We start from the raw sequence: 12051 nt of genomic DNA on the forward strand, positions 1-12051 counted from the left end.
TGCAGAATGTTAGGCTGCTCCAGTCTGTGAGCTTTATATCTGGAAGGGATCCAAGAGGGCCTCCACACAACCACATACCCCATAAGGAAACTGAGGCCAAGAGCCTGAAAATGACTTGCCGACCATCTCTCAATGACTCAGTGACCCAGTAGGATGAGAACCCAGGACTCCTGTCCAGTGCCCAGAATTGAGCCTGAGCCCAGCTCTGCACTGTGTACATCACCTGGGGTTTATTCAGAGTATCAGGAGACGGAAGTTCCTCCCGTTTCAACTGCAGAGAAAATATTTTTGTAAAGAAGGAGTGAGGTGGCCTCACTGTGGGTCACTTAGGCATGGAGAGCCTCCCAGGGCCCAGCAGCACTGATCCCTCAGAAGCACTGCAGCTGCGCCCCCTGCTGGAGGCACACACACACACAGGGCCACATCGGAAGCAAAGTTAAGACGCTGGACCAACCTCCCCCAGGCAACCGAGAAAACTGAGCTCGCTGGCTGGAAGAAGACAAGGTGGGGACCTAGCAAACACAAAATAAAATCAGCCTGAAGAGGAGGGAATGACTTGTGTCCCCAGAGTTAAACAACCAAAATGAAGGTACCAGCTATAGTAAGGATTGATTGAACATTCACTCACAACTTTTACCTTATTGGATTCCCTTGGTACATAGAATGAAATCCAGGCTTGTTGCTAAAGCCTCCAGACCTGATGCAATCTGACCCCTGCAGCCATGTCTAGCCTTCCCTGCACCCCCTCAGCAGGGGTTGCTCATCCCAGCCCAGGCACACAGGCCTGCCCTCAGTCCCTACAGCAGGTCGAGGTCCTGCCTAACTCAGCAATTTCAGACTCATGGTCCTTGGGCAGGTGAAGGAAGAGCGGAAGAAAGGAGAAACCAGGGTATCCCCATCCTTCTTCACTTGGTCGGCTCCTTCTTGTACTTCAGGCTTGGCTTAAGTGTCTGCTTCTCACCAGGAAGGCCTTTCCAGCACCCCTCTCCAAGACAGAATCCCTCTTCCCTTTGCTCTCTGTCTCAGGAACCTGATCATTCCCTCAGTGCATCTATGACCAGGCATATCTATTTTATCTGTTTGATTATTTACTTATTTATTATTCACTATTTGTTTGTTGTTGGTCTCCCATGCTAGCATACAAGCACTATGAGGCCAGGGACTGTGCTCTGAGTCAAGCATGATGGCTGGCACATAGTAGGTGCTCAATAAATATTGATTACATGCATGAAGGAATGGACAATTTGAGAAGATTTTTGTCTGATTACACATTCCCTTCTTCAAAGTTCCCATTAGACTGTCCAAAGTATTGTACTTCCTCAAGTATTGAATGAATGAATGAATGAATTAATTAATTAATTAACAAAAGAAGTAATTTGTCATAATTTAGAATAATTTGGGGGGAGGGGATTTTTTAAACTCTCAGAAGTTTGAATAGATTCCCTTTTAATTCTCTTGATGAAAAGGCATTCAACACATTCTACTGTGCTTGAAGTAGGAGGGGCTTGTGGTGCATCTCCCACAGAAAAGACTTCCCAAATGAAGGGCCAGTTCAGCACTTCCTGAGCATCCATTCCCTCCTCCTCAGTCCCTTCAGAGCCCAGGCAGCAGCTCAGCGCATTCATTCATTCCAAGTACGCTGAGTGTGCACCTACCCTGCAGCAGGTCCCATGCTGGGCCCTGTATATAGTCTCAGTCTGGTCCTCATGGGGGCACAGTCTGGTAGGCAGCCCAGTGTCAGAGGACGGCTGCCAGGAACAGCTGACGTGGGATCTCTCTTTTTCTACCTTCTCTGCCACCTCTGCCAACCTGGTCCTCTCAGTCAGACTGCTGTGCCGGAGGGGCTGCAAGGACTCCAGACTCCTCCCCGGGATGCACACTGATCCTCAGCCTCCAGGTAATTAAGTCTAGGAAGCCAGTCCCTGCTCCACGAAAACTGAAACAAAGTGGGGTGCCCAAACCGTCCCCCACTCAGGCACATGTGTCTGGCTGCCCACTGGTTCTTTCACTTTCTGAATGTCTATTAAAGCAATTGCTTTTCAGTGCTCATACTGACATCTCCCTGGGATGCTGCAGCAGCACTAATTGGGTCCTTGGCCTGGATGAAGAGAGTCCCTGGCTTGGGAAGCCAGGGTCTTGCCCTGTTAAGTCTCCCCCTGGCCCACCCTTTCACCCCCACTCCACCTCCCAGGCCTCCAGCCTGGGAACAGTCTTTGGCTTCCCCAGAGCACAGACCGCAGGCTTAAATTACTCAACTCCTCTGGGCCTCAGTTTCCTCAAGTGCAAAATGGGACTTTTTAAAAAACTATCTCATATGATTGTGATGAGGGGTCAATGAGGTATACAGTGCATAGAAATGTTAGTGATAATAATAGTCATTACTATTATCATTACTTTATTCAGCCTAATTTCATATTCCCATTTGCTATTTCTGACCTAGGGGTTTGGGAAAATCCCCCCTACAGGAATTTTCTTACCTCCCCCCTCTCCCTGTCCCTTCCTGGCTCCCCCATGCCAGGGTAAGGACAAGCACCCTCCTTTGGGCTCCTTCCTCCTTTTATTCTGTCTCCCCCGACTCCTCCAGCCACCTCGGGAAAAGCTCTATTTTCAGCCTCCTTTCTCTTTCCTTATCCCACTCTTCACCCTCTTCCTCTCCTCTCCCGCATCTCCCTATGGACTGAGGAGGAAAGCACAGCGCTCGCTCACTGATTCCTTCATTTGTTCCAAACATCCTGAGTGTCTCTCATGTGCTGGCCCTGTCACGGGCCCTGAGGATACAGCAATGAAGGAAACGCTATACCTGCCTCAACGTTACACAATTGCCAGGGAAAGGAGACAGGCCAAAAGGCAGGTACGTCATAGATTCATCGGAAAATCATGTATGGATTGAGCATCATGTCAGGCAGTGTGAGGGGGCAGTGGGCACAGGGGTCAGAGGACCTCTTAAGTCCTGAATCAAATATTTCCTCCACATGAGTATATGTATGTGTGCTACACACATAAACTATCTCTGAACAAAACGCACAAGAAGCTAGTCCCTCTGTTTGCCTCTAGGGAGAGGAACTGAGTGGCTGGGAAGACTTCCCTCCTTGTGAACTGTTGGAACTTCAGACTGGCTCAATGTATTTTCAATATGGACTTAAATAAAATTTATATAAAAAAACAAACAAAAAGAAAGAGAATGGACTCTGAGTCAATTTGAAGTCCTTGTCCCTGCAACTGTCCAGCTCTGTTTAAAACAAACAAACCTTATCTCCTCAGAAGTGTCTATTCCTGAGCTTCTCCTTACCCTCTCTTATTAAACTTACATTTTCCTCAACCATCAACCTTCATGATTAATAAAACCTATTTGGTTATTCTATTTTATTGGGTCCTTTTTCTGTCATCTCAAAAATATATTTTATCTCTGGCTGTTCTTTGCACACATACAGAATTCAGCCACCCTTGGGGTTAGTAGTCCATGCGTTCCCCCAGGATAGTAGTCCAGGTGATACGTTTTGGAGGCAAAAGGCCCGGCTTCAACCCCAGGGCTGCTGTCAACAGCTGCCTAACCCTGGTTAGCCGACCCCTCCCAGCCTTGCTTTCTTGTCCCTCCGTCCCTCCTAAGCACGCGTGGGGCGCTGAGCATGGTATCTGTACTTGCAGGACAGCGATTATGAAAACCCAGATGAGCACTCCGACTCGGAAATGTATGTGCTGCCGGCCGAGGAGGCTGGGGACGACAGCTACGAGCCACCACCCGCCGAGCAGGAGACTCGGATAGTTCACCGGGCCCTGCCCTTCACCAGGGGCGAGTACGTAGGTGAGTCCCCACCCAGACCTTGGGCGCTCGGCCTTCAGGGCAGCAGGGAGCGGGGCAGGCCAAGGTCGCAGCATGGCGGGCACCTCCCACTCTCACCACCTCCAAGTGGGTCATCTGGTCACTCACAGGCACTGGAGGCCCCGCTGGTAAGTTTGCCCTTTGGGGAAGGGAGGGGGTATCCTCCCTAAACTGGGAATGTTGAAAACAGGCAAAAGATAAAACAAGCACATCCTGACGTGGTTCCCCACCCCACCTCAATTCCTAATAGTCCCCAGACAAATCAACCCAAGATTAGTCCCTTCTACTCTTCTGGCTTCCTGCGTACGAGGTTCTGGAATTTCTCTTGAGATGGCTGTATGGAACCAGGATGACCTTCAGGGATCCCAGTGTCTGCTAAGGCCCCTCCTTCCTCCATCCCTCCCACCGCAGCCCCACGCTGGCAGGCTGTACAGATACACTGAGTCTGGACAGTGGAGTTTTAATTGGGGGGAGGGGCAAGGGGAGGGGATAGGAGTGAAGCCCTCTAAGCCTGGAATTAGCCTTATTGTTTAAAAGGACGAGTCTTAGGTGTGGCCTCCAGGCCTGAGTGTAGCTTTTAATGCCCCCCCCCGCCGCCCTCCCCCAAGAAGAAGTCTGTGTTCCATTCTAACAGGTGACTAAGTTCAGCAAGGTGAGGTGGGGAGTGTGTCCATGTGATCACCGTGAGGCTAGGAGTCATACAGAGCATCCCTATGTGTAAAGGGTTTAGTGTCCCTTATCCCTGAGGATAACTTCCTCCTTACGGGGTACCAGGTACTGCCCCTGCTTCGCGCCACATCTGTTGAGGACCTACTATGTGCTGGAGCTATGCTAAGCAGCAAGCAGGACAGGCAGACTCCCCGACTTTTTACAGTTTACAACTTAGTGCTTTACAGCCATGGCCTACTTCACCTTCTCGATAATCACAAAGGAGGAAAGTGAGGCTCAGAGGAGTGAACTCACTGGACCAAGGTTTATAAGTGGCAGAGCTGGGATGCAAGTCGGGCCTTTCAGCCTCCAAAGCCCGTGCTCTTTACCACTCTGCTCCACACACCGCAACCAAATTTGTGACCTCGTTCAATCATCGCAACAACCCTGGGAAGGAAGGGGCTGCATCAGGCCTGTTTACAGACCAAGAAACCGCTATTCAGGACGGTTACGCGGCTCATTCCAGGTCATACTCTTCGAAGCCTGTCTTCTATGCTTTGCTCCTTCTGATGGGCTTAAATCTTATATTAAGAAATCTCAGTAAACTCCAAGAGCTGCCAATAAAACTACACAAACTGACAGTCATAGGCACAGTAAAGTAGATGCCTTGGCGCCTGAACGCAGCTACGCCACCAGAAGGAGGCACCAAGTGTAAAGTTAACCACATACCCTCAGCGAGGCAGAAGCGCGGGCCGAGGGCTGGAGCAGGCGCCGGGAGGAGAGCGGAGTGGGCCAGGCAGAGGCAGGGGCAGCTGTACCAAGGTAGGGGCCGGCCGTAGCAGGAGGAAGGAGCAGGAAGCCAGGGTAAGCGCCTGAGCTGGTTCCGGGAAGGGGAACCCACCAGCTTACTCCTATGCGAAGATTTTCCTACAGTGTATCAGTCAGAATGTGTGCTCGCAGATCAACTGGGTAGACGCCCTGTTGCCTAAGCCCTCCACCACGTTATGCAGGTAAGGTTAGTTGTGTATATTAGGCAGCGGCTCTGCCTTGCTGCTTTCTCCCTAATCCCTACGATAACTCTCTGAGGTGGATAGCTCTGATCCTCATTTTAAAAATGAGGAATGTGAGTCCCAGAGAGGTTACATAATGAAGAAGCAGCCCAAAGGAGTGCCGCTGGTGGGTGGAGAGCAGGAGCCTGGACTCCTTCCCTGACACCTGGTGAGGACGGTCCTGGACCAGGGGGTACTCACGACTTCCCCATGATTCGAGGACATCATCAAGGGGAGGAACGTATAGGTTCACCCGCATAAGTAGTTGCAACCCTGAATACACCTTAGAGTAACCTGGGGAATTTTAAAACTTATAATACCAGGTCCCTCCCCAGAAGTTCAAACTGCATGTCTGGAGTGGGGCCTTGGCATTTTTTAAAGCTCCCGGGTGGTTCTTATGTGTAGGCAGGATTGAGAATCACTGCCCTTAAGGCTTCATGGAGCAAAGTGAACCACTGAGGAGTAACGCCCCCCCGAGACCCCCCCCCCCCCGACACACACACAAGGTCACCATCCACTCTGTTTAGCAGAGTGTTTGGGCTGTCTGCTCTCCTGGGTCTGTGGGTCTCCATCAGTCCCTAGGAGGATGTTTTTGATGAGGACATTCTCCTGGTTTTTATAATGTAAGTCAATGCGCAGTTGAAATCTTTGCCTAACATGTCATTCTACTCTTTAAGGGAATGCCCCAGTTAATAATGTGTTGGCTACATAGATGCTGGGGGTTTTTTACTTTCTAGATCTCGGTGGCTTCTGCCCAGGGAATGATCCAGAACCCCTTCATCTTATGCTTTGTTGTTCTTGTTGTTTTTCCTCTCAAAGACAATCGGTCAAGCCAGAGGCAGTCTCCGCCCTTCAGCAAGACCCTTCCCAGTAAACCCAACTGGCCTTCGGCAAAGGCGAGGCAGGCCGCCACTCTGCCAGCCCCGACTTCTCTGCACAAACCTCAAGTCCCACCCAGACCCAAAGAGCTCCTTGAGGATGAGGTAAAGTAACTCTGTCCAGAAGACTGCCCAGACCCAGTGGAAGGCAGGATGTGGGCCGGATAGGGGGAGGGGCAGGACAGTGTGGCCTCAGGCGTGTCTTCCTTCCTCCAGGCCCTGCTCTCCGGCCGGCACTAGCCACCCTGCCCCCTCTAACTCTCCACTGTTATGCTGAAAGGATGTTTTCTTTAAAAATGGCATATATGGTCTTATTTTAAGCACTTTCATTTACTACAGGCATATATATCCATACTGGAGCTGTGCCCCTCTTATTATTCCTTCGAGAAAGGGTCCCTCAGTTTCCTGCAAACCTCTCTTTCCTCCATAATATATTTCCCTCTTTATTCCCCATTGCTTCTCTCCCTGTCCTGCCTCATTTTCTTTCCCCCACCTTCTTTTCTCTCTGATCCTCCACCCCCCTCCTCTAAAATGCAGAGGGGTGCAGTGGGACATACACTGGAGACCCCTAGTCTGTAGGAAGACCCTGCACAACCCGTGGAGGAGCTGACCCTTCACTTCCCTCGGCAGCTCTTGCTTCTCACTCCCTCTCCCCAGTCCTGGGTATCCAGGGACCATCTTTGCCAATTGTCCAGGACCCAACTCTCGGTTTATGTCATCAATCTCCCTTCTGCCAGCACCTAGATTTTCACGTCTTATTCCACATGGAATTGTTCCAATTTAAAAATGAACAGGTAAACCCATTCAGGCTACTGGAGGAATGACTGATAAAGCCTAGTATGTTATGGCTCCCAGATGTACTTGTATTTTAAATAAAGTCAAAGACAAGCCCTCAAACTTAGCCATTAGAACAACCCTACAAGTGTAACAGTCTGAGAAAGAAAAGAACATTAAAGGCAACTCTTAACCATCACGACATAATCTTACTGCAGCTTCTTGAAGAAGTAACTTGTTTTTATAAATTTACTTATGTATATATTTATTTATTTTTGGCTGCGTTGGGTCTTTGTTACTGCGCGCGGGCTTTCTCTAGTTGCGGAGAGTGGGGCTACTCTTCGTTGCGGTGCACGGCTTCTTATTGTGGTGGCTTCTCTTGATGCAGAGCACGGGCTCTAGGCACGCGGGCTGCAGTAGTTGTGGCACACGGGCTCAGTAGTTGTGGCTCATGGGCTCTAGAGCAGAGGCTCAGTAGTTGTGGTACACGGCTTTAGCTGCTCCGCGGCATGTGGGATCTTCTGGCCCAGGGCTCGAACCCATGTCCCCTGCATTGGCAGGCGGATTCTTAACCACTGCGCCACCAGGGAAGCCCCAGAAGTAACTTGTTTTTAAATGCCTGTAGATGGTAAAACCTACAGCTTATGAGCATGTTGTGAAATGACCTTCATTTCCACCTTAGAATAATTTGTAGCCCAAGAAGAGATGGAAAAGAGACTTTTAAATAAAATAGAGGCAGCACCCAAGCTCAAATTCCTGCTTTGACCCTTACTAGTTGTGTGACTTAGGCAAGTCAGATAACTCTCTGAGTCTCAGCTTTTCCTCTCTTCAGGTTATTTTAAAGATTTAATAAAGGAATATATATATATATATATATATATATATATATATAAAATCACTAAATACAGTGCCTCACACAAAGGATTCCATGTATCATATATAGATATTGGATTCCTTTCTACCATATTCTAGATTCTTTATAAAATCCAGTTTTCTAGTTTCTCCTGAAGACTGAGGGCCTGTCAACACTTGGCCAGCCATGGCCTCAAAGCAGCTGAGCCTCATGGCAATACTCCAGCTCAGCTGTGAATCCCTGGCCCCTGTTTCCATTTGTCATCATCCCCATCACTCATACAAGACTTGCACACACCCTGACTCTGTACATGTCCCCTTATTGTTCCACGCCTGCTCCTATAAGTATTTGAGTTTATGACCCCCTCTCTAGAGACAGTTTAAGTCAGGAAGTCAGCAGACTGAGAATGAGTATGGTTTGTCAATCCTCAGTCTGTCTGTCAGTCTGAGAGGGGATGCTGCCCTTTCAGGGTGAGAACGGGGTGGCCGGGAGAATCTGAGCGTGGGACATGGTAGGAGACCATCTGTTAGGGTCTCACGGTGAATTCTTTCGGCATTCGGCAAATCCATATGAAGATATCAATTCAGACACAGAATACAAATGCAGACTGTGGGTTATGTGAAGCTCTCCATCTCTGTGACTAACTGGAGGTGGGCCCCAGTGGGGAGAGGCCGAGCTTTGCTAATAGCAGCCTGTGGAGGTGGCTCAGGCAAGCCTGAACCAGTGGGAAAAGGAGAAGTCTGGAGGAGGCACATTCTGGAATGGGCAGATGGACAGTCAAGATGAGAAAGAGGTTTAAAAAAGAAAAAAGAAGCCAACGTTAAGATCTGGCTGAGCCATTAGACAGGAAAAGAAGTCAAACAGAAGCATAAATGAAGACGTTTAGCCCTACCATGCAGGTTACAGGCATAATATGGGGGTTCAGGCTGACCAGAGAGTTGGCAGTGGGAGGAAGGAGCATCTGTGCTATAACAACGAGAGCGGCTGACACTTGACCAGTGCTGTGTGTCGGTGGTGTTCTGAGCACTCCGTATGTATTATCTCATTACATCCTCACAGCAACCCTAGGAAGTGTGTGCTATTATCACCCCCATGACAGATGAGGAAATGGTACAGATGAGGTGCAAAGGGGTTGAAGAACTTGTCCAAGGTCACAGAGGTAAATGATAGAGCCAGCATTTGAAATCAGATGATTACATACTAGATCCCAGGGGCTAAAGAGCTATCCTGTGCCACCTCTCCAGTATCCACTGAGAAGAGACCAGCTCTTCATTCAACACAAATGTGCCAGGGCTTCATTGGTGCCCAAAGCAGACCCAGTACATGTCCTTGCAGGGCATCAGTTTTGTGATTTTATGTGACCTTGGATAGATTACTCAACTGCTCTCAAATTCCTCACCTGTAAAATGAGGATAAGTACACCTAACTTAATCGTAGGTATCATTGAAAGAATTCAGTAAAATAATGTATGTAAAGCTATTAAATGTTCACATGAGTTGTATTAAGCAAGAAACTCATGTGGGCATTTAATAGCTCATCTTAACGACTCCTGACATGGAATGGGGTGAAGGGCAATGGGAAAGTGAAAATAAGATGAATCCGTGGTGCTCCTATTTTTCACATTTAAAGTTTGGGGGAAGGCAAACATGTAAATACCTACAGCAGGTGTCTTAATACTGAACATCTAAACACTGGAGTTGATCTAAGATGATTGTTTAAATAATCATCTATATTTTAATCATGCCATTGTAAAAGCCGAGGAAGGATTCTAATAGCATGTAGGTTGTGGCAGTAGAATGATCTGCCTGGCTTCAAAAGACCAATTATTCATGTAACTACAGCCAGTTTTTTGTGATGTGAACATGGGATAATGGGGTTTATATCAAAACACCGCAGCACCGTGAAGATGAACTTGTTAGGACACAGATTATGATGATTCTTGACCATCTGCTTATCTTGGCAGGTAACAGCTTTAGTATAGTGTTACAGCATAGTACTAGTGGCACCTGCCTTTCTGGGTTATTACAAGGAGTAAGTGAGATTACACACGTAAAGTACTCAGAAGAGCACCTGGCAAGAAGCGCTCAATACATGTTTGGTTTTTGTTTCTCCCAGTCCCCATGTTGGCAACCAACCAAGGCAGGTTGTAAAAACCACTTCTGAGATCTGGTTACTTTATTTACCTCTTATAAAATCCCTCCCTCCCTATATTCATGGTCAATCGATTATTGACAAAGGTGCCAAGAAAATTCAACGGGAAAAATTAGTTTTTTAAACAAACAGTGCTAAGATAACTGTATATACACATGCAAAAGAATGAAATTGTACTCCAATCTCACACCATATATAAAAAGTTAAATAAAACTGGATCATAGGTCTAAGTGTAAGAGCTAAAACTATAAAACTCTTGGAAGAAAACATAGGTATAAATCTTTTTTTTTTAATTTTAAAAATTTATTTTATTTATTTATTTTTGGCTACATTGGGTCTTCATTGCTGCGCGCGGCCTTTCTAAAGTTGCGGAGAGCGGGGGCTACTCTTCGTTGCGGTGCGCGGGCTTCTCATTGTGGTGGCTTCTCTTGTTGTGGAGCGTGGGTTCTAGGCACGCAGGCTTCAGTAGTTGTGGCACACAGGCTCAGCAGCTGCGGCTCACAGGCTCTAGAGCGCAGGCTCAGCAGTTGTGGCGCATGGCCTTAGTTGCTCCGCGGCATGTGGGATCTTCCCAGACCAGAGGCTCCAACCCGTGTCCTCTGCATTGGCAGCCAGATTCTTAACCACTGCGCCACCAGGGAAGCCCAGGTATAAACTTTTATGACCTTGGGATAGACAATGGTTTCTTAGATACAATACCAAAAGCACAAACAACAAAAGAAAAAAGTAGATAAAAGTGACTTTAAAATGTAAAACGTTTGTGCTGCAAATGATACCATAAAGAAAGTAAAAAGACAACGTGTAGAATGCAAGAATTTTTTTGCAAATTATATAACTGATAAGAGATTTAAATCTAGAACATTTAAATAACTCATAATCCAAGAATAAAAAAGACAAACAACCCAATTAAAAGTTGGCAAAGGGGTTGAACAGACTTTTCTCTGAAGAAGATATACAAATGGCCAATAAGCAGACGAAAAGATGCTTAACATCATTAAGGGAAATGCAAATCAAAATCACAATTAGATACCACTTCACACCTACAAGGATGCTTACAATCAAAAAGACAGACAATAACAAGTATTAGTGAATATGTGGAGAAATTGGAACTCTCATACATTGCCAGTGGGAATGGAAAAATTGTGCAGCCACTTTGGAAAACAATTTAACAGTTCCTCAAACTATTAAATATAGAGCTACAATATGACCCAGCAATTCCACCACTAGGTATATTCTCAAGAAAAATGTCCATCTACACAAAACTTGTACATGAATGTCCACAGCAACGTTATTCATAATAGCCAAAAAAGTAGAAACAACCCAAATGTCCATCAACTGATGAATGGATAAGTAAAATGTGGTATAGTCATACAATGGAATATAATTTGTCCATAAAAGGGAATGAAATACTAAAACGTGGTTAAACCTTGAAATTACTATGCTAAGTGAAAGAAGTCATGAAAGACTGTGTATTGAAATATTGTATGATTCCATTTATATAAAATGTCCAGAATGGGCAAATCTTAAAGATAGAAAGAAGGTTGGTGGTTGACTAGGTCAGGGGAGGGGATGGATGGGAGTGACTAATGGGTGCAGGGGTCCTCTTGGGGGTGATGGAAATGTTCTAAAGCTAGATTGCAGTGTAGTATATCTGTTAATATACTACAAATCACCAAACCACTCTACATAGGGGAATTTAATGGTATATGGATTATATCTCAGAAGATTTTTCTAAATATCACTGCTTCTTATGCAGTAAACTCTGAATATACAGCATTTCTGTATTTCTTTTAGGCTGATTATGTGGTCCCTGTGGAAGATGAAGATGAAAACTATATTCATCCCACAGAAGACAGTTCACCCCCATCTGAAAAAGGC

At 46.7% G+C, this 12051-nt stretch overlaps 1 protein-coding gene across 1 annotated transcript in view; it reads left to right on the top strand.

Moving 5' to 3' along the window:
• Positions 1-12051, top strand: part of BLNK (B cell linker) — a 74131-nt gene that overhangs the window by 38814 nt on the left and 23266 nt on the right. Inside the window, exons 5-8 of the mRNA XM_079899265.1 lie at positions 1823-1897; positions 3646-3802; positions 6337-6500; positions 11968-12049. Of these exons, the coding sequence (XP_079755391.1) occupies positions 1823-1897; positions 3646-3802; positions 6337-6500; positions 11968-12049 (478 nt within the window). The remainder of the gene's footprint in view (positions 1-1822; positions 1898-3645; positions 3803-6336; positions 6501-11967; positions 12050-12051) is intronic.

This window comes from Stenella coeruleoalba, assembly GCF_951394435.1.
Source record: "Stenella coeruleoalba genome assembly, chromosome: 16".
NCBI lineage: Eukaryota > Metazoa > Chordata > Mammalia > Artiodactyla > Delphinidae > Stenella > Stenella coeruleoalba.